This window comes from Pseudopodoces humilis, chromosome 29, assembly GCF_049639895.1.
Source record: "Pseudopodoces humilis isolate 2021_Gansu_Grassland_sample_001 chromosome 29, ASM4963989v1, whole genome shotgun sequence".
NCBI classification, from domain to species: domain Eukaryota; kingdom Metazoa; phylum Chordata; class Aves; order Passeriformes; family Paridae; genus Pseudopodoces; species Pseudopodoces humilis.
This window is the reverse complement of record NC_142228.1, coordinates 5,421,593-5,448,989: the sequence shown is the minus strand read 5'-3', so window position 1 is coordinate 5,448,989 and position 27,397 is coordinate 5,421,593. Positions and strand designations below refer to the sequence as shown.

The window sequence follows — 27,397 nt, the reverse complement described above, 5'->3', positions numbered from 1 at the left end:
GCTGCCCTGTCCCAAAGAGAAGGTCCCTGTGTCCAGAGGGACCGAGGCCAGTGCAGAAGGGTCTCCAAAGCAACAAAAGCGAGACCTCCACGCAGGGTGTGGAGGAGAGCACAGGTCAGCGTGTGGTTCAAGCAGCTGCTCCTGAAATGCTCTTGGCCCAATGAGCACCGAAGAGTTCACAGACTGACAGAGATCATCCCATTTCTCTGTGTTCAGTGTTTCGAGGGGCTGCTGGCTCTGCAAGTGACCCGCTGAGGTAAGGACCGAGGTTTGCCATGGGAAGCATGTCCCTGCAGTTACAGACAACAGGGGTTGGAGGCAGTCAGGGACTTGTTAAATTACATGCAGTCATTCACACAGGCAGACACAAACAAGCTCTTCTGTAAACTGGGTTCCAAGAGATCCCATGGATCCTCAGCTGATCCCTTGGCCAGTGCTGGATGTGGCATCCTTACATGTTCCCGCGGTATGTGATGTTGGTGAAGGTAGATGTGGCCTCTTTATATAAAGGATTATGGGTCTGGAGGAAGAAGGAGGATGAAAAAGAGCATCATCACTTTGTGCTTGGCATCAGCACTTGTAGTACTTAACATCTGGCATAACTGAGGCACCATCTCAACATGGAGTGGTGGATCCTGTCTCCACCCAAGGCTTTGGATGAGCAATTTAATGGCTCCCCATAAGGTTTCATGGGAGCGAATAGGGAAAAGCTGCTGTGATGGAAAGGAAAAGCAGCAGGAGTTCAGGAGGAGAGAGACCACTTGAAAGAGCCCTCTATCCCATCCCATCCCATCCCATCCCATCCCATCCCATCCCATCCCATCCCATCCCATCCCATCCCATCCCATCCCATCCCATCCCATCCCATCCCATCCCATCCCATCCCATCCCATCCCATCCCATCCCATCCCATCCCATCCCATCCCATCCCATCCCATCCCTTTGTGGGGAGTTAGGAGATGAAGCAGAGGTGGGGGAGAGATATCAATGCTGTCCCACTCTCCTCCCTTGTGCTCTGAGTTCCTCAGTGCTTTCCAGCATCCTGTGGCAGGAGGGGCCTTCTGCCTTACTCATGGGATGGAAACACTGATATGAGCAGTGAGTAAGGGGATCATGCTGCTGACAAGTGCTTTGAACATGCTGGAAGTGGGAAAATCATCTAGGACATTGTCTATCACCTGTGCACAGCCCCTGGGACCACAGTGGGCTCAGGGAAGGGGTGTCCTGGCTGGCAGTGTCACCTTGAATCCTGCCTGGGACACTGTCCCAGGCTTTAGAGAGGAATGGGACAAATTGGTCCTTAACGACCATATCATGGGACCACAGACAGCAGCTGGGCTCTCATGCTGGGAGCACTGGGATCTGGATCCCTCAAACCAGGGGCTGTGGGGTTTTGGAGCTCCTGCCCAGCACACCCAATGCTCCTCACCGTGTCCCACTTGGCCCTGGCCTTCTCCTCCTCGAAACGGGCAAATTCACGGCGGTCATGGATGGTGATGAGGAGCTTCCAGATGAGCAGGGCAGTGAGGCCAATAAGCAGGATGGCACCTGTCACTGAGAGCAGGACTACCAGGACATCTGGCCCCTTTGGACAGTCTGGAGGAGAGGAAGGCAGAACTGGGGGAGGGCTCAGCAGACCCAGGGCAACTAAAAGCAGCTCTGGGGCTACCTGGCCAGCAAGCAGGATCCTCCACCCTGAGCACAGCAGGCTTTGTGAAGGAGGATCCTGTCCATGGGGCACCTGTGCCAATATACTTGAGCACCTGTCTGTAGGGTGGGGGTCTGTACCCAAGTCTGGAGACAGATCAGGGGCATTACAGGTCACTCACAGTGAAGGATGACAACAGAGACCAAATCCTTGTACTTGTGGAAGTTTGCCCCAAACCACCAACCCACTGACACCCTGCCCCAGCCTCTGGCTGTGTGTTAACACTGAATTGGCAAATGTGGGCAGTGAGATCCAGTGTGAGCCTTCGCAGCTCCCGCTCTCCCTGCACACTACCCAGGGCCAATTGGCCACCCCAGCTCTCGCCTGCCTCTCCTCTCCCGTCTGCCTGTGGGGCTGAGTGTGGGCTGTACCCTGCCTATGGCAGACAGCTGCAGTGGTGGCTGTCTTCATGGCCCTGCTTCTGAAGGATCTGCAGCCACACAGCCCCAGGCTCAGCTGAGGTCAGTGTAGACCCTGGGGCTGCTGATGGGAGGCTCCTCTGACCTGCTTTCCAAGAAAAATCTCCCCCACAAAGTTAGACACAGGATCAGGGTGGTGGGAAGGTTGAACCCCCTTCCTTGGCCTCAATAAGGGGGTGAAATAACTTAGGAAATGTGATACCTGAGAAGCAGGAAATCACAGCCCCGGTGGCACTGAGCAGGGAACAAAGAAGTTCTTTAATCCCTCTCAGCCCCCAGCCGTGATGTCTCATGAGCCTGGCTGGAGTGGGAGGTACAAAGGGCACTCAACATCTCCCCATTGTGCACAGAAATACAGCAGAGCACATTCTGCAGCCACCAGCCTAAGCATGGCAGCTGGGTCTCACCAGGCTCCTCAATGACGTAGAGGATGGACTTGCCACTGGAGTCCTCGTAGTACTGGAACCTCATCACACAGTCATTCTCATCCTTATAGGTGCAGTTCACAGCATCCTTGCCTCTGTCACCTGCCAGAGGGAAAGCTCAGAGCCCCCATGCTGAGGGGTGCACACACAGAAGGAAAGCGTGTGGCATACACAGCCCCCTGGATTTCCACGTATTAGGGCAGGGGTTGGGTCTCCTCTTACTCAGTTCCTGCACCGTCTCGATCTCATCACGGCACATGCGGCTGCAGGACTGCTGCTCCACTAGCTTTCCCCGCTCAAACTTCTTGCACTCCACGCAATCCCTGTGAAAGAAGAGGGAGGTACCATGAGCTTCTCCATGCTCTCCTCAGGGAACTGTCACACCTTTCAGTCTCAGGCTGTGGAAATCATAGCATTCCAACGCTACAGGGGTGCAGATAGTGAAAGCTCCTGCTACCAGTGCTGCCTGCTCCACGATGGGATATGACCCTTCCCAGCTCTCTGCCAGCTCCCCAGTGGAATATGACCTATCCCAGCTCTCTGCCAGCCCACAATGTGGAATGACCTGTCCCAGCCCTCTGCTCTCTCTCACTTTTTGATGGTGCAGGCATCTGGGCAGGTGGGGCACTTCTCGCAGGTGTCTCCGTAGGACCCAGGCTGAGTGCACTCACAGCGGCCGCATATGCAGGAGCCATGGCCACTGCACACCAGCCCATTGCTGGACATGCAGGTGTCAGTGCGCGTGGTGCAGTTGCAGTAGTCGCCTGTCCAGTCTGAGTTGCACAGACAGTCCCCACAGCTGCACTGCCCATGGCCTGGGGACAACCAAAAAGCATCAGAACTCTAAGTGTCTCCACAGAGCCCGTTAGCAATTCCCCATATGATGCCTATGACCCAGACTGGCAGCTCACACTCTGTGGGCATGTCAAGGCAGACCAGCCACCTAGGACAACTCCTCTGCACTGTCCTTGGGGTGGGACACAGGGAAGCTCATGCCAAACCCAGACCTTCACCATGTCCCCAGCACTCCTCTTATTCTACCCAAGCAAGAACAAACTCCCACATTTCAGGCTGAGCTGCCCCAGCTCCAGCAGCAGCAGCTGGAGATGCTCCATCAGACCTGTCTCTGAGCAAGTCAAGTTCCGGCTGTGGCTTTGAATTTCAGATTGAGTAAGGATATCAAAGTCAAAGCCCCCAAGTCTCATTCCTTTCTCAGGCCTGGACCAGACAGGGAAAGCTGACTGCTGCAAAAAGCCCAACACACACTCACCGAGAGCTGTTTAATTAGACAGTCAGACAGTCAGGCTCAAATCCTGCCAAACCCTGGAGCTATTTGGATTGTGGTTTGATTCCAGATCAAAGATGAGACACAGTAAGTGGTGGAAACACTGTGGAGCTGCACATGCTGACCTGTCCTAAGCCCTAAGCACAGCGGGACATGTTGGGAATGCTGCTCCTGGCAGGGGATTGGCTGGGCACCATCCCAGCCATACCCTTGGAGACACCGGCATGTGAAATAATGAATAGTTTCCCACTAATGAGGAACTAGGTTTGAGTCACAGGAAAATAGTGCCATGCTGTGTGACAAGGCATGGAAACACACAAGTAGTCTAGGGAGAAGTGGCTCAATGGGATGGGATTGATGCCAATGGGGTCAGAGAGTTCAGGTTAATTAATAGTCCACCCTGGCCAGGGGCAGCTCTTCATCATTGCCCTTCACCCATCCTGGGGACCTTCAGCCTTTGTTCAAACCGGAAGAGGCTCCTTGAGGACAAGACTACTCAGAGTGGGGGAAACAGTGTTTCCACCTTCATTATCAGCAGCCTGGTAAGATAAAGGATCTATCTGAGCTGCACAGAGGCAGTGTGAGTCATGAAGTTGGCCTGAGGGGCAGATGGGGTCCCAAAAATTCAATTTGGGGACATCAGGGAGCAAGAATCAACTAAGTGTCTTCTGGCCCTCAGCTTCACCTCACCCAGGCTGGGCTCCAGCAGAGTGGAATCAGCTTTGGCCACTGATGTTTTCCTGGGGAATTCTATGATTTCAGCAGGAAAGTGGTGGCTTTTTGTAGCACTCCGTTAGCAGCTACCTATCCTGGGTTTACAGAGGGAGACTGGGGTTAAGAATAGGGCTGGCTACCCCTCTCCCATTCCCCTCTTGAATCAGTTTTGGGGTGCTCTGCTCCTGGAGAGGATGTGCTGCAGTTTCACGCCCCATTCCTAGGCACTGTCGCCTCTCTCACATTCTTTAAATATGGGAGATGGGCAGAGCACTGCGATCACTCAGACCTTCAGTGTTTACTGGAGATGTGGGCGGAAGGAGCCTTAAATGAAGGCTCCTGGTGGGTAAGAGACCCTGGCATATCAGAACATTTAGAACTGCTGTTGGGATGGGGAATCTGCAGGAGGGCTTCTTCCCTGGAGAACCAGAGAACCCAAGGACCTGGACCTCTCTTCCCAGTAATGAGAGCAGCTGGACTTGAGAGGGGGAGTCTGGGAGCACATGGAAAAGACAAATATTCAGGAGGGGAGATGCTGTAATGCCTGTGAGGAGGGAGGATTTACTTCCCCAACACTTTTGCCAATAGGAGGTCTTCCAGAACTCCTGGAAGAGGAGGAGAAAACCCACCTCTCCCCACCCCTCCCCCTCCACCCTGGGGTTTCCTCCTGCAGAGCAGTACTTCTGATGTGTTTGAGCAGTGGTTCAAGCAAGGTCCCTGCCCTGTGCACCCCAGAGCTGCTTTGCTTGGTCCCCACCAGGCCTGCTTTTTAAATTTTTAAATTTCTAGCCCATCTCCACTCCTATCTCTCAGGCACAGGAGGTGATATCAGTGGCCAAAAAGGGAGTAATTCCCCTGGCATCACTTCAGACCAGGGCAGGTCCAGGGAGATCCATGGCTGAACAAGCCAGATGTGGAGGCAACTCATGGGACAAGCCCCAAAATGACTGGTGTCTCCCTTGCCCATGATCTCAGGCAGCCTAAACAGCCCCAAGCTGCCACCCTGTCAAGCCCAGCACTCACCTGAGCACATCTGGCCCTTGAAGCGAACACAGGAAAAGTCGTCGCACTCGCAATACTTGCCCGTCACCTTCCCAAAGTCGCTGCTGTGGCACACACACTGCCCGCAGATGCACTCGCCACGCTGGCTGCACAGGGGCTGGCCTGGCTGGGGACTGCAGTTATCCTGCTGTGAGGGATTGTACTCCTCCTCTGAGCACTCGCAGTGTGAGCCCAGGCGCCCAGGGTTGCAGCGGCACACGCCGCACTCCAGCGTGCCATTGCCATGGCTGCAGGACCGGCTGTTGGCCTCGGCACGGCTCTCACAGGAGCACTCACAGTTGAAGTTCACCTCCACTGTCAGGCTGTCCTTGAAGCCCACAGGTTTGATGGTGAAGAATTTCTTCAGCTCCCGGGGGCAGCCCCGCACTTTGGCCTCAATGCTGAAGCTCACCTGGAGGGCAAAGGTATGTGTCTGGATGTCAGTATCTGCTCCAGTCCATGCCCCAGCTCAAGGAGCTCAGAAATAGGATTCACCCAGTCTCTTTGGGCTCATCAAAGCTTATCAGTGTGGGCCAGAGAATGTACTTGCCACAGTAACCAGGAAAATTTTAGATCTGATATTAGGAAAAATTTCTTCACTGAGAGGTTTGTCAGGCACTGGCACAGGCTGCCCAGGAAGAAGTAGAATCACTGTTGCTGGAAGTGTTCAGAAAACCTGTAGATATGGTGCTTAGGGACATGGCTTAGTGTTGGACCTGTCAGAGATCAGTTAGTGGTAGGACTTGATGGTCTTAGAGGGCTTTTCCAACCCAAATGATTCCAGGTTCCCATGCCCTGTGTGAAGCAGCCAAGGCTGCGCTAGAGAGATCACAGAGTTTGCATCCAGCGGATTCAAAAAAAGAATTTTCCTTCTTGCACCCACCCTGCTGGACCTCTGTCTCTCTAGTGCTGAGATTCCAGGGTCTGTGTCACCTGGGAGGTCATGGGAGAAGCAGATGGTGCTGGTGCAGAGCAACAGATGACCTGCCAGTGCTGCTACATAGAGGGGAGAAAAGCCAAACCTATGAGCAGGATCCTCACCGTGTCCCCGATCTTGAGCCCCATGCAAGACTTGAGCCCAGGGATGACCTCGTCGTTGAGGCAGGTGGCATTGAAGGCCAGAGACAGCTCTTCAGGGAGGTCACGCACCTCCAGCTCCACTTTGGAGCGGATTTTCTAGGGGAGGAGAAAGGACTGATGAAGACATAGTATGGGCTGGGCAGGGTTCAGCCCTGGGAGGGTCCTCCCTTGCCCTCAGCACCACAGTGAAGCTCCCAAACACATGGGAAAGGAGCCAAGTGCCCCAAGTCTTTCTCAAGACTCAGCTGTGCCACCATCTAAAGGGAAAGGAAGGAACAGGCAGTGAACACAGTGACCTTCCACCCCCAGGGTGCCTGCACACATGGCTGGAGGCAGATGCTCACAGCTGATCCAAGGAGGATGCTTGGGGCTGGGGGAGCTGACAAATCTGTGTGGGTTGTTGGCAGTGGGAAGAAGTGGCTGTTTTGTTAGGGAGAATGCTGTTGTGGGGCCATCACACTGCACACTCACCCCGTAGGAGTCCACTATGAGCTGCAGGACATTGCTAGAGTCTCTGGACAAGGTGCCCACAGTTGTGCCTGGGATCAGCTCACTGTAGTTCTGGAGGAATATCATAAACAGGGTCTGTTATGTGATGGGTAAATGTGCCATGGCTAGGTCAAACCCTGTCCAGGCACAGGGGAGCTTTGGTAGGACAGGAGACCACCAAGCCATGTCCAGCCACCCATGGCCCACTGGCCCCCCAGGAAGATGGCTTTGCACAGCAGCTGGTACCTGGTAGAGGCCAACAACCGTATCTGTCACAGCAAAGATCAAGTTGATGTTCTTCTGTGAGAGTTTCTCAGTCATCAGGCCTAGAGAGGGATAGTCCTGGGGAAGAGGAGAGGTATAGCCTAGGAACATGCACACCTCCCCACCTTGGTCCCCATCATGCTTTCCAACCATGGCTGAAACACCTTTCCCATCCCATGGGGACCCAACAGGAGCTCTGGGCTCCACAACCCCATGCCTGGGTCAGGCTTTACCAGAGTGGTAGTGGCAGAGTAGAAATTATCCTCGTCAATGTGGCACTGCGCATCATTGGGCTGCACAATGCCAGCCAGCCGCCCGTCCAGCGCAATGTGGGTCTTTGCGTCCGTGGTGAAGACAAGCAGGTGGGAAGCATCATTCCTCCAGCCAATTTTTTTCTGCAGTGAAAGGCAGCTCCCAGTCATGTGTCAACACATGCTGAGGGCAGTCCCATGTGCCAGCACCCCCCTGCTGCCTTTGTGCCAGGGGGTCACGGCTTGGCCTTAGAGACCAACCTCTGCACAGGGAACCAAGGCAATTGCTCTCCCAGGGAAGTGCTGTGGGAGTGTGGGGTCCAGAAGGTGGGCACGGGCTGCTTGTAGGTGAAAGATGAGTTTGAATTGGTTAGAGTGTTAATCAAGGTAGCTAATGACTCAGGGATGCAACACCTCCAGCAAAAGCCAGGTGAAGGCACAGGAGGTGTTGTCCCTTATGGATTGGTCACTGCAGGGCTGAGATGGTATTGTTCCTGAGCACCTGCTCCACTCCTCTCCTGTAGCATGATCCCATGAGAGTCCTGCTCTTCCCTTGGCTATTGGGCTAGAAATGTCTCACTTGAATTTTCACCGTCTCCTGAGATCAGTCATGCAACAATTCAATAAGGTTTATTATTATGTCCTGGAGGGATTGGTTGGTCTCTGCCAACCCAAGTGGCCCAGCCTGCTGACCCCATCCTGACCCCAGCCAGGCCTTCCTGCCCCTTACATCGCACACAGTGGCCTGGATGATGGCATCGAAGCCGCCCTCAGGTGCATCACGGTTCCGGGAGACACTCTGCTTCTGCACCTCCTCGTTGAAGCGAGTCACCTCATCCGTGAGCGTCAGGACGTGTTTGTACCCAAACATGGGCAGGCAGGTTTCCCCAATCCTGTGGGAGGAAAGCACTCAGGGCACAGGGCTCATTAGGCTCTTCCAGCTCCCATCCCTGCCCTTCAGCCATCCCATATCCCATGGACCTGCCCAGGGTGTGCTAGAGGGACCCAGCCTCCACCAGAGCCTGAGGCTGGTGAAGGACCTTTTAAATAAGATTAATGTTGTAGGGATGGTGGGTTCAGGTCAGCTCCCAGCCTCAGTCATGCTGGGATTTTTTATAAGTCATTTTCTTCCAGCCTCAACATTTCTTTTGAAAAAATGATGTAATTTTTTTCCCCTCAAGGGCATTTCAGTGATAATGATATTTCTAGTTTAGACCTGCTCCTCCTCCCTGTGCCAGCAAAACACAGATTGCACAAAGTTCTAAACCCTGTCCGGAATCAGGCACCCACTTTTCCCCAGACTCAGCTTCACTCCTGAATTCTCTGCCTACTCCCCTCCTACTAGCACAGGAAAACAGGGAATGGGGGATGAACTCAGATTCTAACGCCTCTGCCATTCCTTCCTCCTCACACTCTTTCCCTGCTCTAGCCTGTTGTCCTTCCCGTGGGAGACAACCTTTCAAGAACCTCTCAAAACCAGGTAATTTCTGGGCTGCAGTTCTTCACCAACTGATGTGGATTTCCAGCCACATGGCAGTGGTGTCCCATCGACTTCTGGCTCTTACATGACTCCCTCAACCTGGACTTACTCATAGCAAGGGTTCTTGACGGCTTCTGGAGGAGATATGTACATATAGGGGGAAATGGGTTTGTCCACAAAGGCCCCAAAGCCGATGCGTAGGTTGCTGGTGAGCTTACGCATCTCACTGGCCAGTTTTGTGCCCAGGTTCTGGATGTTCCTCAGATCGTCCTTCATTGAGTTGGACAGGTCCATCAGGTAGTAGATGTCCACTGGGTAATCTTCCACTTGACGCACTTGGACATGAAAGACCTGGGAGTCATCTGAAAAGTGACAGGGCAGTAGGGTGAGAGCTCATCTCCTGGAAAGGGGAGGAGGGCTCACCACAGGTTTAGGGGGAAAGGGGTCAGCAGGAACCCAAGGGGATGGTTAAAGCTTCTAGGAGGAGAACATCACCCTTAGACAGAGGGGAAAAGCCCTCAGTCAGGTGCTTGCACAGGAGATGCTCTGTGCACCCCTTGGAAGTGTCCAAGGCCAGGTGGGATTGAACTTGGAGTGACCTGGTCTAGTGGAAAGCGTCCCTGCCCATGGCAGGGAATGGAAGAGCATCATCTTCAAGGTCCCTTCCAAACCCAAAACCATTCTGGAATTCTATGGCAGATGGGGGTTATGGCTCCTGTTCTCCTAACCTCTCAGTGCCAGGACAAGAGCAGGGCTCATGTCCTGTCCAGGGCTGACTTCCCAAGATATCCTACAGGAACAGCTGGATGGAGTGAAGAAAATCCTCAGCATGTGGGCAGCAGGTCTTAAAGGGAGCACAAGGCAGGCAAGGTTGCTTTGGACTTCTCTGAGCTTCCAAGGACTCTGACCATTTTCTGTGCCCTCTCCCATCCCTGTTCCTTTACTCTCCTCTTGGCTCTCCCAGACCCTTCTGAGAAAATTTTGGTGAAACATTTTACATTGAAACAAAAACCTCCTTAAAAAGAACCTCCTGGGAAACATCCCAGTTTTGATGACTTTTGCACTAAAAAAAATAATAAATGCTGAAAGCACTTAGGGTTGACCTTTTCACATTTTTAAGAGGCATAGGTCCTTTCTTCTGATCTTTGAAATGGTTTATTTGAAACATAAGCCAAGACACAGCTGCAGCCCTGCTGGAACACCTCAAGTGTTGAGAAAAAAAGGCCTTAACTGAGCTTAAATTATTATTGTTTTCACATTCCCGTTTAAGTCTGCATGCCACATTCTTTCAGGATGAAGAAAGTTTCAAAATTTATGACAGCCCAAAAAGCTCCATCCTTTCTCTACCTCTGCTGAGACCCCACCATGGTGCCAGGGGTCCCATTTTTGTGCTTAGAGAGCAGCTGTTTGTCCTCATTGAGCTGAAACCATGAGGATTCTGAGCTTGTAGTACATGAGCTGTGACCTGTCCTGCTTGTATCCTTTGTGATTTGGTCTTGGTTGATGAGTCAAGGCAGATGACTTATGCCAAACCTTCTTGGTGTTGCAGAGAAGATATCAAGCTGGGGGTCTCTCCTCTTTATTCCAAAGACTCAGCACTCAGAGCACTCAGAGCAGCACACTCACCTGCCTCCTGACAACTACCTTTAGACCTAAAGAGAACAAGGGCCACTTAGTAGCTCCATATCCCCATTGTGTGGGGATTCCTCTGCCTGCTGTCCTCCCATTGGGGCAAGACTACCTCCTGGTCATGCCCAGGGATGTGCACAGAGGCCATGTGTCCAATTGTTTGAAATTCCCGGATGCTGGCAAAGGACCTTAGCAGTTAATTGGCTCTAGCCTGCTTGGCTGAGCAGAGCCTGGGAAATTACAGGGATCTAGTGGCAGCCCAACCCTGCCAGCTACTCCATGGCTTGTTAGATATGAGTAACTTCAACCCAGTCATTCTGAGCATGGCAGCAATGCCTCATGTCTTTATAAAATACCCCATGTGTTGTTGAAGTTGCATCCTATCCAGCCCCTCAAATACCTCAGGAGTGAAGCAAGAGAATGGACACAGTGATCAGACAGCTCAGCTGCCCACCAGAGATGTTCTGGAGGATTCTGTGCTGCTGCCAGCCTGGCCTTGACCCCAAAGGACATGAGACCACCTTGACCAGTGAGGTAGAGTGATGGCTCACTCAGTGCCTGAGCCCTCTGGGTTATTCCCACTGCATCCCCCACTTCCTACAGAAGTCTAGGGGTTCTTACCTGGCCGCAGGTTCAGCTGTATTCTCTGGGGGCTCATCTGAGTGGTGGTGGACCCCCCTGAGCCCTTGCTGCTGAGGGGCTGGTCCTCCACAATGATGACACTGCTGCTGGGGGACTCAATGTGATCCAAGCTGCAGCCGTTGTGCAGGAGGTTGGCACGTAGGTCACAGCGAGGGGTCGACTGCGCCCAGACCTGCGGGGGAGGGACATGGTCAGGAGCCTCTCAGGACTATGCTGGGAGAAGAAGAAAGGCCCTACCTTTTCCTTGGATAGTTCCTGCTTTATCACACCTAACTCCAGACCAGGATCAAAGGCTTCTTGGGGAACACAGTCTCTGCCTGAGGAAGGCAGCAGACAGAGGGGATTTGGGATTAGCAAGTCCTGCTGGGGTTCAGACCAGGAGCCCATCAGCCCTTGCCAAGGAATGGCCCTTGACAAACACATCCCTGCCAACCTCGTCCTGATTACTGGCAGCTGGAGCCTTAGGTTTGGGTTTTGGCAGAGCTAAAAGGAAATCCTGTCTCCCTGGGATGGCTAGAGGAGGGTGTGGCAGGATGTGAACATGGCAAGCTGAGTAGAGGTGGTGTGAGATTTTAAAAATTATTTATTACTTTGACAAAAGACAAATCACCTTTCCTCCCCATTTTTCCAATATGGGCCCTTAGAAATCCTGCCATGAGCAAGGAGTGTGTCCACTGTGGGTAAGCTCATTGCACAGAGCAGTGCTCAGTTCCTGTCTGGAAGTGGATCATACGTATCTCCAGCTCTCCAGCTTCCTAACGGATGGAGCTGACTGGGGAAAGAAGCACCAAAAAAGGAGAGAAAGAGTGCAAAGGCACTGGGGCTGCAGGAGAAGCCTTGAAGAGCCTGTCAGGGGCAGGAAACACGAAGTGTGGAGTCATGGTGAGCTCCTCCTTTCCTAGAAAGCTCCTGGCTCCTCATCCTTATCACAGAACATTCAGGAGGGTTTCTGTTCCTTTGGTTGCTTATGAAGACAAATATGGGAAGAATTTCTCTCCCAGCCCAACACTGCCATGATCTGCTGCCTCATGTTCCTGCTCAGGCAGCGCCAGCCCTCCCCTCCAAAGAGATTCTTTATCTCCCTCCCTCAGCCCAAATCTTTCTACATTGAAGTCCTCCAGCAGAGGACCACCACAGTTTCCCTGCAGCAAAGCGAGGTGGCAAAAGTCCTAGTAGGGCTGGTTCAGTGGTTCCAGCATCCCTGCTCCTGGGATGCTGGAATCCAGTGCTGAGCCTTTCAGTGCTGGAGAGGTTCCCATGCAGGATATCAACTGCCCAGGGTTCAGGCTGGTTGAACCCAGGGATGAATTTGTTTTATGCAAATGAGTAGAAAACCACAAATGGTGTCAGGAGGCTCTGGCTGGCCCATGGCCCTCTGGAAACGGTGGCCAAGCGATAGCCAAAAAATACATCAGCAGGCGTGTTCCTATCCTGCCCCTTCCTGGACAGTGTGCTGACAGAGAGGAGGATGAGTCATCCCTACAAATTAGCTCTCTCACACCCACCCACCCACAAGCTCACTCCACAGGGCTCCCTGTTGTGGGAAGGGGTGTCTGGTTCACTCCAGATTGTGTCAGTCATCATGTCCCAGTCAGGGAAATCACTGGAAAAATATGTGGGTGAAAAGCATGCTGGGCAGGTGGGTTTTAACCATGCTGCTTGGTGATACCTGGAGATCCTAGGGAGCTCCCAGGACCTCAGAGGCCTCATGGCATCCTATGGTCATAGCAGCATCATTCCTGCTGTGGAATTTCCATGGAGAAACTGTTTAACCCCAGGCTGCATCCTTCCCCTTTCTTTGGAGCCCTAAATATAGTGACTGACTCAAGACTTACAGGAGCCTCCTCAACAACAAAAACTACCACAAAAGTGGGGCATTTGGCTGCAAGACTCTGGCAGTTTTTGACTCCAGGCTCTGCCACTTTGCTGACTCAACACCTGGGGCACAGCCCTAGTTAGGAGTGACCTGGAGGCAGCCCAAGGTTGCTGGTGACAAACTCCCAGCACAGGGATTTCATCCATGAGAAATACATTCCATGTCAGCACAGCCCTAATGGCATCAGCTCCCTACAAGGAGATGTGGGGAGACGTGTGCTCCATCTCTATCCCAGCCATCCCATAGCCCTTCCCAGAGATGCTTGCCAGCTCTCCCTGCCCTCTGTCCCACTGCAGAGTGGACATCTGCTCACGCTCCCTTCAGAATGGGAAACCTGACTATTTTATCCCAATTGCTGCCTCCAGAGCTGATTAATGAAGGCAGGGTCAGGCAGGACTCTGGCAGGGCCAGTTCCATCCCTGAGCTCCCAGGGCAGGAGCCTGCAGGAACTTGCATATTCCCCAGGACATCTCTGTTTTCATCTCAGACACAACCACATGCAGCATCAACTGCCTTGCAGGAGAGCTCTTGGGAGTGCGCAGAGTACAGATACCTCCACAAATTAAGCTAAAACCTCCCAGCAGCTTCTCTAAAATCCAAATCTGGTGCAGTCTGGGCTCTAAGAGATCCAGAGTGGGTGACATTTTGGGTGGGTGAGACCCTGAGGGATCTGTCACAATAATCTCTAAAGGGATTTTAGAGATATGTCTCAGTGTTACAGCTTGGCTGGCTTTTTCCAAAAAAGCAGATGAGAACATCTATTTGTTGGTAAGAGTGGTCAAGGTTTCTGAAAAATAAATAAAACTCAACTCTGCCCTGCATCAGTGCTTGGAGGGGGTCAGTGATCACAAGAAACCACAATTAAATCATTCTCCAATCCAAAACCAGGACAGAGCAGGAATAACTCATCACCCCAGGCTCCTTGGGAAGGGAGTGTGAGTGGAAAAGGGCTGTAGTGGGAGCAGAAGGAGCACAAATATGGGCACTGTCCCTTTAAAAACGGGGGGTGGGGGGGTGGTGTTACAGTATCTGAGATCTCCCCCACCCCAGGGAAATTAAACAAACTCAGGAAAAAAACCTCATTTGCTAAATTAAGACAATGTGGTCCAGATGTTGGACTCAGAGCTGCTGAGCAGAGCGCACAGCCCGGCTTTCCAGAGGCTGGGTCTGGCAGCAGCGCAGCTCCCTTGCTCTTGTCATGTCTGCCCAGGAGCACAGCTCGGAGCAGCACTGGAAATATTTCCTTTTTTGGAAACCTTTGCTGATCTGCAGGAAAAAAAAAACCCATCACGGCTCCCACTGCACCATCAAGCCACCAGTGCAGCCCAGGATCAGCAGCTGGGAAGGAGGAGCCCAGCCCAGCCACCATTCCCCCTCGGAGGGGAGATGGAGAGGGAAGCCAGGCCCCTTATCGAGCTGCATGTTTCAGCCACTCCTTTTGGGAGATAAAATGGGAACAAACATCCTTATTCACACCACATGCCAAGAGTCAGATCTGATGAGCTCAGCAAGCCAGAGGCCTCCCCTCTGAATACGCATTGATCCCAAAGCATTAGACCATTGCTGGCATGATCCAGTGTTTGGATCACTTTTCCCAGGTCTTTTCCAAGTTCCACTGGGCACTTCGGGCACAGTTTCAGCTGATAGAAGTGAGTCTTCAAGTAGAAAGAAGGAGAAAGCAAGGAAAGCCTTGAAGAAGGTTTCATCACCTCTCCCCATCCCCATCACCTCCCTTGGCTCTGCCCTGGGGCTCCTCTCCCATTCCCTTGGGAAACTCCCTCCTGTTACCCAATAGATCAACTCCCAGGGCAGCATTTTTGGACAGGACTGTGGCAGATGTGCTTGGCTCTCACCTACCCAAACAATATGATTTGAGAGCTACAGCTCAGCACTCACATCCACTTTAGCTCAGTAACCAAAACCAGGCACCTTGTCTTCTCCTCTTATTTCTAATGAAAAAAGGCTTTAACCCCAGCCCTGAACTTCTAATGAGTATTTTCAATTCCTCCTTCCAGGCCCTCCAGGCCCCCTTCCCTTTTCAGGCCTTCCAGGAATTAGGCTCCTTCAGCCAGAGCCTTGCAACAGGTTTCCAAGAAGCAAACCAAAAGTTAACTAAGTTTTTTAATGTATAATATTTGAAAGATAAAATTAATTCCTAGTGGAAACACCACAATTTCCCAGTTAGCTCAATGTTGGTCCCACCAACACACCCAGATAAGGGGCATATTTTTGGAGCAGGGCAGAAGCAGTGCCCATTGGACAAGTGTTTTGAGCTGAGGTCTGAGCAAGGTGCCACCAAAGAATCTGTTTAGATACGGTGGGAACAGATGGAGACTGAGCTTGTGGCTTTAACCTAGACTCATCCCAAAGGTTCTTCCCTTCCTTTACATCCCCTGCCCTTCTCAGGGATGTACCTCAGCCCCCAGCTCTTACCTCAGCAGAGCACCAGGTGCAGAGGGGACTGACAGCCAAGCACTGCTTGCAGGAGTTCACCCCACGGGTGGTGCAGATGTTGCCCCCTGAAACAGCAAACCAGAGCATTTAGAGCCCACAGAACCCAAACTCATGTGTGCTCAGCCACCAGCTTCTGAGCAGCCAGAGCCCCACCAAAGCCCTTCTCTATCCCTTTTTCCACCCGCAAACCCTGGATGTTGCCTCCTTGCTCTCCCCAGCCTGGTATGAGCTGAAGATCATTCCCTACCTGCAAGCTCCTCAAAGTGTCCTCTTGCCCCTGCAGCATCACATGGGTGTTGGAGTGAAGCCCCCAGTGCTGGCAGGGGGTTCATCTATCATTGTGCAGACACTTTGGGGCAGCAGGAGTGGAAAAGGTGAATTCCCAGGCATACAGGGTGGTACCCACAGCCCTGCCAGGTACTGGCTGCGTCTTCCCACCACTTCAACCTGGGGTGGTTGGTGCTTGAGCAGACACTAAACCCAGTGGCTGATCTTGGCTTGCCTTCAAATCCAGGGAAAGGAGGGGAGTGAAAGGGCACAAGTCCAGAAATGTGCTGGTGGTGGCTGGCACCAAAGTCCCAGGCAAAGGCTGGGCTCTGTCTGTGGCCGTGGGGACTCTGGGAGACACGTTGTTATTAGTCCTGAAGGTCAGAGGCCGGTGAGCCCATAGTGGGGGAATTAAAGGGCCACAAAATGCCTGTGGAGTGGGGGCCAGGAGGAGCTCCTCTGACACAGACCAGAGTGGCTGGCCCTGTGGTTCCTGCTGTCAACAGCTGATGTGACAAGTGGCTGGGACATCACTGCCGCGGTGTCACCCTTGGCTTCCTGTGCCTCCTCCCTCCTGGACACAAGCATTTCAGCAGTTTTAGGATTCCCCAGACAGAGAAAACTGCAGCCAAGTGCCCACTTGGCTGGGATACACTGCAGCCTGGGGAGCCTGGGGGATGCCAGCAGGGAGCAGCGGGCAGGCAGTAGGGCCTCCCCTCTGCCCTGTGTGCCCCCATGGTTACCCAGGGCTGTCCCAGCAGTGTCCCACAACTGCAGGAAATGCAACACAAAGCAGAAAGAGGAAATGGTGAAACAACATCATAAAATCTTTGAGCAGAACCACAACCACAGTACCGTGCACTCCTGCCTGCTGGCATGTAGCCAGGGAGTGTACACACGTGTTCATACCTGTGTGTGTATATATGTCTATTTGAGGGTGGTGTCACAGGCTGTTGCTGTCCCAGGGGCCAGCGGCTGCTTGGGAATGTGCCCCAGGGTGTCCCCATCGCACCTCTGACACCTGCAGTTCCCACTTACCCCAGACTAAACTAAAGGCTGAGCCCAAGCGCCTTACTTAGCATCAGCTTTGGGGTGGCACCCATGTCCAGAGCTCTCATCATACCTTAAAATACCCAGCTCTGTGTGAGGATGAGGACAGATTTGAAATGTAATGTTGCCCAAAAGAGTGACAGGTTGGTCACCAGTGCTTCCTGCACCTCAGCAATGTGCCAGCAGCAGTACTGATCCTTGGGTAGACAGGGCTAGGAAGAGGGAAGGCAAAGGCCTCTCTGAAAGCAGCAACGACAACACCTCCTATATCTCTCACTGGCTCCTGCTGCATCCATGTGAAATCCCTCCTGCCCTGCAAAGTGCCAGTGTTTGCAGCCAGAGCACGTGCCATGGATTTGTGTTGTGCCATGCAGCTGAGAGTCAGCTCAGCCCTCTCAGAAGCAGGGAAGCACTGCCCAGAGAGCCCTCAAGGATGGAGACAGCCCTGGCAGCTCCAGATGCTCTGGATTAAGCTACCTGGTAGCTTAGAGCTACCAACCCCAGGGCAACTTGCTTGAACATGGAAACAACTTCCAAATCTGCAGGTCTGCGGGGAGCCCTGGTGCTTTGATGCCTGGAGCAGGATGACAGGCCTTTGCTCAGGGATGGGGAGAGGTGCCAAATACCCGCCTGCCATAATGCCAGGAGTATCCCTGCTTTCCACTCTCTGAGAGTGGCCGTGTCCAGCTGCTGGCTCACAACTGTGGTTGCTCAGCTCTGCTCAGCCAGAGTTACAGCACCAAGTGCCACCAGTAACACTTCTGGTCCAGGCTCCTGTTTAATGCCAGTGTGGGGTTTGTCCCCTCATGGTGGGTTTTATCTGGTTTAGTCACCTGGCTCTGCCCTAGCACCCACCTTGCTGGGGAAGGGCAAAGCTAACAAGGGTTCCATGAGGGTTCTGGGACATGAGACTCATCAGTCCAAATCCTGCCTCAAACAGGTTTTCCCTGTGACTTGACCCAGTCCCATAGCCACTCCCTGCCTCATTTCCCCCTGTGCAGTGTTAACCCTGGTCTCAATGAGACCAGGTTCCACTGAAACTCCATGTGGAGGATTCCAGGACCATGTCTGCTGGCAGTGCCCCAGGGTGTCTCCTCATGCCATGAAATCTAATCTTGGAGCTAAGGAACACCAGGAGCTCATCTGTTGTTCACCATTTGGTACAAATTACCTCCTGCCTGTGTGCAGCCTCTGGACCCTGGCACCTTCCTTTCCTCTCCTTCTGCTGCCACCCCAAAGCCCAGGTGTCCTTTATCTGGTGTCCCCTCTCTTTGCTGGGGATGTAAATCCAATATTCTGGTGGATTTTGTGACAAAGGCCACAGACGCAGGCAGAGCAGTGTCATAGCTGGGGAGCTACACATGGGCTCAGGTGGGGCTACAGCTGGGAAGTCCCTGTGGGAGGGATGCTGCCATTTCCAAGGCTCCCCTGAGGTCTGATGTCACATCATGTCACTGTGCCATTGCTTGTGGCTTTGTCTGGGGCATCCCTGGAGGTCTGTATCTACCCCCAGACTCACACAGCCCTGTGGTCCTTGTGGTGTCCATCATTCCATGACCAAGACACTTTCCTGGGGATGGAGGACCCTTCCTTTCCCTGGAACCAATCTCCAGCACTGTACAGGGCCATTCTTAGCTGCACTTCCATGGGGCTGGATGGAGCAGGACCTGGGCAGTTATGACCATCCAAACATGAGTCTGGCCCTGCTGTGAGCAGGCAACTGCTCATCCCCACCATGGGGGAATATTTCTTTTTTGGCATTCTCAGCACTGGTTGCATGGCTGGATGCAGGGATGCAGTGTTGGGAGGGTTTTGTTAGAGCAGGGATCTTGCGAGGATGTCAGAACAAAAGCACAGACAGGTGGAAGTGGAGGATATGGAGGATGTGAAAGATGGGGAGGATGCTGCAGCTGGACTCCCCTCAGGTTTTGGCCCTGTGAGTGCCTGGCAGTCCTTCCGAGATTCGGACACTGCCTAGCTGTGAGCAGGTCAACACCATCCCAGTACAGCCTATACTAATAAATTCTGTATTTTTTAGTGACTTTTTTTTTTATTATTATTTTTGGAGCTTTTTTTCCTAGCCATAAAAACTAATAAACCCAAGTACAAAATCTGCATTTTTAAACTATGATAGCAGCTACTTTCACCAATCAGCTGATCCTAAAGACTCCAACTTTTGGAAAAAAGCAATCCTGAAATACAGGGAAATGAAAGATAAACTGGGAAGGATGATGGGAACTACCCGCCTGGGGCTGGGCAGAGCTGTGGCCCTGAGAGAGGTGTAAGCAGGGAACCTCAGACTGGTTTGGATTGGAACTGACCTTAAAGCCCATCCAGTTCCACCCCCTGTCAGGAGCAGGAACATCTTCCACTAGACCAGGTTGCTCCGAGCTCCGTCCAGCCTGGGATTGAATTTAGGGAAGTGACGCACTTGAAACACCCCACACATCTGTGGCTCAGCATCACCCTGTCCTGACTGGAGAAAATTACTTGGTCCCAGTCTGCACTTGGAGTAACCTCTGTGTGCTGTAGGAGCAGCCACAGACTTTGTTTTCCCCCTCTGCCAATTTGAGCAAGAATGAGCACAGAGGGAACCTGATAAAGACATTTGAGGAAACTTGATAAAGGTACAAACCACATCCTGTCCAGCCCTTCTGTTTGACTAAGTGATAAGTATCTTAGCTTTCTTGGCTGATCCCCACCCTACCATTCTGGGGGTGTTTCTTCCCTGGAGCCTCTCCCTTCCTGCCAGCATCTTCCTGGGAATGGAATGCCCCAAACTGAGCATCAGAGATAACACATGCACAGCCCCAAACTGCAGCTCTATGAACTCATACTCTTGCAGGGGCTATCCCATGTCCTGTACTGACGACAGCTCCATCTGGCAGCAGATAGGAGCCTCAGGCTGTTCCTGGGAATTCACCAATCTGAAATTCTTTAGACAGAACAATGTTGCCCCAAACCCCGAGTATGGCCTTGAAAACAATGTGACTGCAATCACCATATTGCAGTTTCAAGATTTCCTTTGAGCCCTAGGAACACACCTGGGGAGGAGATAATACTTTTCCAGCTTTTCTGTACTTCTGACATTGGAAAACTTTATAAAAATACAAACTACGTTTATGCCAAGATCATCTGATGGCAGAAATCAGATTTCTTAAAGAAAAGCATCAAAATAACATGAGAAAAATAACACCGGACAGCCATGCTGACATAAATGCCCCCTCCCTGGCCCTTAAAATGTACAGACACGGGGAGGAGGGATTACCTGACGTGATTTCTCCCAGTGAATTTTCTGTTTCTAAAGAATGAAGCCCAAGTCACACCCCAGTCCTTCAGTACAAACCAGTAGCCAGAGCCAAGCACAGAGCAGATAGAGGATATAAACTCACTACATCGAGTAAGAGAAACTCACTAAAGTATGTCTTGACCCTATAACAACCTTGAGAACTTCCTGGACCCGACCCAGCCGAAGCCCAACCGGCCTAAGCGGTGCTTCGTATGTGCAGCTCAGGCTGCCAGCTCCCCCTCCGACGGCTTTTCCCATGAAATCACAGACCCTGGGAATGCAGAAAGTTCTGGCATTTGTAGAAGTAACTGGCAACATCTTCACTAAATGGCTTCAAGCAGTGACAGAAGTGACAGAGTAAACCTACCCCCGCTGCCAGTAGTGCAGAGCAGGAGGATCCCGAGCGTCACGGAGAGCTGTCCCATCTTCTGTGAGCCCCGGGCTGGGGGGACTGCTCGGATCAGCCCCACCAGGAGTGACGGGCAGCGGCTCTGTAATAGCTGGAGGTTTTTAGCGGGCGAGGAGGTGAATCATGAGGCTGGGTGAATGACACACATAGTCACTGGGGAGGCCGGAGGAAACTGCTGTCTCGTCACTTCGGAGTGTCCCCGCCCGCTCTGCCTCCAGCTCCTTATGAGGTTTTTACTCTCCTGGCTTAAACAAGGAGCTCATAAACCCTGGCAGCGAGTCCTCCCTCGGCACTGGTGACCGGCAGCCCCGGGGCTCGTACCAGGCTCTTTCCCGTAGGCTCTTCCGCATGGCTTTAATTCCTTACAAAATCTTGTTCACTCCTTCCTTTTATTAACTCTTGAAAGGCAGCTGGTTCTAAACCTCGTCTGAGCTGCTGCAGTTCGAGGATTTAAGGAGAAATAGAGCAAATATGCACTAATACAAAAGTGTGGGTTCTCAGTTCCCTCACCAGAGAGGGAATATCCCTACTGAAGCAGAGCTGGGAGCTGAAGGAGATGCAGCCAGGAACTGGACCTGGTGGAATCAGCAGTCTGGATAACAACCTGGACATCTCAAAGGGAGGGAAGCTCAGCTTGGGGTCACATAATTTGAACCTGATTTTCTTCTCACCTGTATGGGGTTTTTCCCTCTGTGTCCTCAGTAATTGATCCTGTGCTGAGAAAATCCTGGGATTGGGATCTGCATAGGGACTGTGTTCCCTGAAACATCAGAACTGCCTGTGGGTGTCTCTCGAAGGGGTTTTATAAACCTCTTGTTCCCCTGCAATACCAGGGTCCCAGTCAGAGCTGGGAAAACTGAGGCACTTGGAATACACCTTAGGAGAAAAAGGGAGAGAAGGGCTGTAGTAATTTCCCTGGGATGCTCTCTCCCGCTGGGTGACAGGGGTTGGGGACAGTAATGACATAACCCTGGGTCAAGACAACCCAGAACACAGAAATACCAAGCTGTGGAAGTTTTAGTGGGTGCCACCACAAGTTTTAGTGGGTGCCAAGAGCTGCAGCCACATCTTGGAGGTGCTGGAGGCTACAGACAATGTGGACAAAGCTGTACAAGAGCCATAGGCTCATGATAGGAGATGGGGATGACAGCACTTGTCCCAGAGCTGGCAGCTGTCCACAAGAGGTGACGGTTTTTGTGAGGATGAGGTAGAGATATAGACTCTGCTTCAGGACCTGGGAGATTTCCTTGGCTTTAAAAGAATTTTTGGCACCTCTTTGCTTCTCCACGCAGCCCCACCGACCTCGAGGATGCTGCTGTCTTCCTCAGTGGGGAACCACTATCTGCCTGGGATCCAGTTCCCTCCCCAGGGTTTGTTAATAGCAAAGGAGAAGCCCTTCAACCCTCATGCAGTAACAAAAAGGCCTGTATTGTGGATAAGACATCAATACAAACCCCAAACTTGTTTTTCGGCAGCTCCAGTCTTGCGCTGCTTCAGATCCAGGAGCCATGTCTCACTGCAGACTCCATTAGCCAGTTTTAGGGCATCCAAATTCCTTATTTTCCTGCCTGGACATGCTGCCTATGTGGCCTTTCCCATCATGTGGGGCTTTTTGCCCACACAGTTTCCATGTGCTGTGCTGTGTCATCCTGCGACTGTGTCTGAGTGTTTCATGGAAACGAAGATTAGTCTTAACTATCTACAGAGGACTATGGCATCTTGTTTGGCTCTGCACACCTCCAGACCCAACCTACTATCCATCTCCCAGGTGCTCTTCACCAGGGACTTGTCCCACCCAGCTCCTGGCTGCCCAAACTGGCAAGTGCTGCTGCTCCCAAAGGATATGCAGCTCTGTGTCCTGGAATCCCCTGTCCAGAGTGGGCTGTGATACTCTCAGCATGGTGCAAAAACACTAAAGAAAAACCGAAAAGTCACAAAATTAAATATTTGACCTGCCTTCACGTTCCTGGGCTGGTCCTGCCTGAGGACAAGGATGGAATGAACTCAATCCAACGTTTGGTGGAATTTCCCTGCAAACTGCAATAAGGTGCTGCTAGTCCTGAAAACATTGCCGGGAAGTGAATGTTCCATCCCTGGAAGTGTTCAAGGCCAGTTTGGACAGGTCTAGCAGAAGATGTCCCTGCCCATGACAGGGGGTTAGAATGACTTGAGGTCCCCTTTCCAACCAAAACCATTGCAAGATGCCACAATGTTACCTCCAGGCACTGCATAATAGGCAGTGGGATGTTTCAGATTTTGGGGTCCCTGGTGGGATGAAGACAGGAGCCAGCAGGGGAGTGTTTGTGACCCATCACCACAGGCTGTGACCCAGGAGCAATGGGTGCAGCCCAAATCCATGCTGGGATGTGCTGGGAGAGGAGATACTGGAGCTGGAGCCACCAGAGGGAGCAGAAACTCCTTCAGTCTGGGAGCATGCGGGGAGAGGATCTCCTACCCAGGCTGGGGCAGTGAGGACGCTCTGATTTCCTGTGGGATTTTTTTCTGGCCCTCGGGTTAAACACAGATGGTAGTTGGATCAGGGTTTTCCCCTCCTTCCTGCATAACTTCTGCTGCAACTGCCCTAGCAGAGTGGGCAGCAACCCAGAGAGAAATGCCAGACGCAGAACAAGGAGGAAAATGCAACAAGTAAACCCTGACCTGAACACTTCTGAGCCTCTAAAGTCACAGCAGCAGAGCATGGAGTCCCAGCTGCCCCAAAAGGAAGATCACTTGACACTCTCCCTACCAAGCTGCCTGCCACCCTCAGCCAGTCACAAGCTCCTGACTTTGGCTACAACTCATCAATATTCATTTTTGTTTTATCAAAATCCCCTCAAGGGCTGGGTAAAGGAAACAAGCCAATGTATACATGGATAAACTAGGGCAAGGTCCTCACACTGTGCTTTGGGGGTGATCTGATGCTCTGGGCCATCCAGACACATTTCCGGGCAAGTGCCAACAGGCAAAGCCAGGAAGCTGGGACATGGCAGTGCTGTGGGCACAGCCCTGGGATGAGCAGGAGCAGGAGTAAACCAAACAAGCTGGACACCCTGACTTGTGGTGTCACTTTGGGAACTTATGCAGACACAGAGAGGGGAGTGATGGTGAAACTTGCCCTGGGATTGCCTTGGTGGGACTGAGGGGCCTGTGATGCTCTGGCCTTGGGTGCTGCGATGATGCTGCTGTGGGACCCAGAGCTGGGGACAGGGCAGAGATCAGAGTGCAGCACTGCACAGAGCTCCCCTCTGGAGGAGCTGAAGTGGGAAGGGGAGGAGAGGGAGACCATGTGCCCTGAGGAAGAAGCCCCCAGACAGAGGAACAGGATGCAGAGAGGGGCTGGATCCAGCTCTTCTCTGCAGGCACAGGACAGGCATCACCAAGCAGAGCTGGGGGTGGACTGGCTGGATTGGGCCACGCTGCTCAGAGAAGGAGTGGGTGGCGCAGAGCAGCAATTGGAGATTGGTGACAGCAGCATTGACCTGAGGCTTACAGGAGCCTTCAGTGGGACCTGCCAGCAGTCTGGGATGAACACTGACCATGCAGGATGCTTTTGGGAACAGGTGGGAGGGCTGGAGGGAGGGATGAGTTAGGCACCACTCTGCAGGGCCTTAGGGGTCAGCCCCCACCTGGGGGTGGCACAGGAGTGGGTGCGGGCACCTGTGGCACGGCAGAGATGGGGAAGGGGTGGGAAGCAGGGTGAACGTGGAGGGGGAGGAAGGCGGGCCTGTGGCGAGGCTGGAAGTGGGTGGAGTTGCTGTTTTTTCTTTGAGCACGCTGGAGACTTTTAGCTTGTAACTTGCATTTGTGGAGCTCCCAGCCGGCAGATACCAGCTCTCCCTTCTGCGGGAGAAAGCCCGGGATCCGGCACCACCACTCTGCTGTTTCAGGGGCAGGTTGGGAGGGCAGGGGGCATGGGGTTATCCCCAGCTACTGTCCTCCCCCCCAAGTCCCTTTCTCCTTTTCTCTCTCTCTCCTTTTGCTTGTTTGGGGGCTCGTGCTAATGCTCTGACAGGAGGGATCTGGGATCTAGCCATCCGTCAGCTGCACGGACTGGCTTCCCACCTGCTCACAGCCTTTAGGAAGTTCCCTCTCCATCCCGGGCACTGAGAGAGGAAAGGCAGGAAGGCGGCTTGGAGCTGCCAAGCCCTGGCCTGTGAAGGGTGGACAGGGGGATAACAAGCTTCCCTTCTACCTTTCCTGAAGATTGGGGGTCACACATAGACCATGAATGGATCCTTTTTCAACCATACTCTTCTGGAGCAGGCAGCTGACCCCAACAGGACTCAGGGCTTGGGGATGCTCATGGCCTGCTGCAATGGGACCAGCACGGTGCTTGTGACTGATGGCGGCTCCTTGGTCCTGGCACCCGACGAGAGGAACCTTTTCATCACGAAAGTGGTACAGATTGCTGTCCTCTGCATCCTCTCCTTGACTGTGATGTTTGGCATCTTCTTTTTGGGCTGCAACTTGCTCATCAAGTCAGAGAGCATGATTAACTTTCTGGTGAAGGACCGACGACCTTCCAAGGATGTCGGCGCTGCAATCATGGGACTTTACTGAAGCCACCGGGCTCTTGTAGGCAAGTGAACTGTCTGGACCTGGTGTTGAGATGCACATTCCCATGTGTTTGGGGCAACTGGGGGGAGTGGGAAGGGGAGAGGGGTCTTTTAGTCTGTCTGTGTCCATGGGAAAGCAAACCTGCTCTTCCCAGTCAAGAAAATGTGGTGGCAAATGTGGAAACCACTCCAGAGCTATGTGAAGTACAATAAATGACCAGCATTTTGTTGCATGCAGAAATGGCTTAAGTTTTGCATGAAACTTGCAGAAACAGTGCTAATGTGGAGATCTAGACTCTTGACTGCTGTTACCTTGGATACCGCTACCTGGAATTTAGGGCTAAAAAAATAAAAGGCAAATAAGTCATTACAAAAAGAAAACAAAAGAACAAACTAATGGGAGAGCAAAATACAGGACACAGACCTTATCTTTGAGATGGCAGGGGAAGAGAAGTGCTGTGTGGGTCATTAAACAAAGTCTGCATGCTAAAAAATGTCAGTCTGTTGTGTTTTGGACCTTGAGCATGCATCTTCCGGTAGTTTTGTAACAGGGAAAGCATGTTCTTCCTTATTTTTCTGAGCTATCCTGTTAAATAAACTGGTACTTTCTTCTTTCACGCTATGGTGGAGGAAGGAAAGGACCCAGATAAATATAAACCCCTCCCCACCCCTAAAACAAAAGCATGTTTGTTTTTGTACACACTAGACTCTTTTTCCAAGTGCTACATTGTTACAGTCCTTGAGGTTTTGTACTTTTTGAAAACTGGTGAAAATTCAGGAAAGAAATCCAACCTGTTTCAACAGAATTTTGTGTTGTCTTTATTATTTCTGTGAGTGTGTAGTTCAGGAATTTCAATCCTAGTTCCTGGTAAAATCATATCACTTTGAAGTGAAGTGTAATTAGAGGTATTTCTTTAAAGCAGAAACCACTGTCATTTTTCACAGGTAATTTCCACTAGCAAATAAATTTGATGCTATATTTGATGAAATACTCTGTATTGCAGGCTTGTGTTGAATACCTGCACAGTGCTGAAACAGAGACTCATAAAGATGCTCTGAGTGCCTCTTGCAAAGCAAGTTTTCAGCCTTTGAGTTAAAACCCCTAGCTCCTCTGATCCTAATGAGCTGTCAAAGCTGAATTATATGAGAGGAGGAAGACTCCTGACCTTTGTTCTGTGATGGAATTACAGCTCTGGCTGTGGGTGTGAGGTAGAAATAATTTGTGTTTTGTTGCACCAACAATATTCCTGTTGGGTTCACTTCTGTAGTGGGAAAGCAATCCTGGATACTGGAGGAGCTGATGAACTGAGCTAGTTGGATGTAAATCTAGAGGAACAGATCTCTGCCATTCCCAGAGGGAAAAACATGATTAGAGAATGTTTTGTAATTAATTACTATTGGCCGAGTACCTTCCTGAGGTTCCCACATGATGCAGAGCAGGACCCGTGTAACGCTGTACCTGATTGCTCCCACTGAGCTGTTGGCTGTGTAAGCCTTAGGAGCACACTGACAACGTGGTAGCAGGGGCAGAATTTGTGATTCAAAACTCTGAAATGTCCTGTTTTTGCCAGTGGAACGGCTGAACAGGCAACTCTAGTTTTTATGAGCACTTGCAGGTCTGCAGACCTGAGCCAACTTCTCAGTGCAGAGGGTCTGCTGCCCTGCTGCCACATGTAAAGTGGCCTCACACAGCAGCCTGGAAGGGGATTTTGGTCCCTGCTGCTGCAAGGGATGTTGTGGCCATTGATCTCCTGGAACAGACTGCTCAGAGTGATGCCTTGGATGAAAACTGGCACAGGTTGTCCAGAAAAACTGCTCAGAGTGATGCCTTTGATGAAAACTGGCACAGGTTGTCCAGAAAAACTGTGGCTGCCCCATCCCTGGAAGTGTCCAAGGCCAGGCTGGATGGAGCTTGGAGCAGCCTGGGACAGTGGAAAGTGTCCCTGGCCATGGCAGGGGGTGGAACTGGATGAATTTTAAAATTCCTCCCAACCCAAATCATTCTGGGATTCCATGATCCCATGATCTCTTTGCATATGTGTGCAAACCACCCCCATTGCAGGAGCACA

At 52.0% G+C, this 27,397-nt stretch overlaps 2 protein-coding genes across 2 annotated transcripts; one reads left to right on the top strand and one right to left on the bottom strand.

Annotated features, from left to right (window-relative positions):
* Positions 1 to 198: 198 nt before the first annotated feature.
* ITGB3 (integrin subunit beta 3) lies at positions 199 to 21,067 on the bottom strand. Its single transcript, XM_005532535.3, has 15 exons — positions 20,731 to 21,067; positions 15,737 to 15,822; positions 11,407 to 11,599; positions 9,266 to 9,518; positions 8,407 to 8,569; positions 7,659 to 7,820; positions 7,408 to 7,503; positions 7,144 to 7,233; positions 6,634 to 6,768; positions 5,575 to 6,004; positions 3,145 to 3,367; positions 2,775 to 2,875; positions 2,535 to 2,654; positions 1,430 to 1,596; positions 199 to 520 (listed from the first exon to the last, which is right to left on the bottom strand). The coding sequence occupies exons 1-15, from the start codon at positions 20,786 to 20,788 to the stop codon at positions 452 to 454; spliced, it is 2,346 nt and encodes a 781-aa protein (XP_005532592.2). The 5' UTR covers positions 20,789 to 21,067; the 3' UTR covers positions 199 to 451.
* A 3,538-nt stretch (positions 21,068 to 24,605) lies between these two features.
* Positions 24,606 to 26,064, top strand: RPRML (reprimo like). The gene has a single exon (XM_014261094.2). The coding sequence runs from the start codon at positions 24,997 to 24,999 to the stop codon at positions 25,330 to 25,332; it is 336 nt and encodes a 111-aa protein (XP_014116569.1). The 5' UTR covers positions 24,606 to 24,996; the 3' UTR covers positions 25,333 to 26,064.
* Positions 26,065 to 27,397: the final 1,333 nt, after the last annotated feature.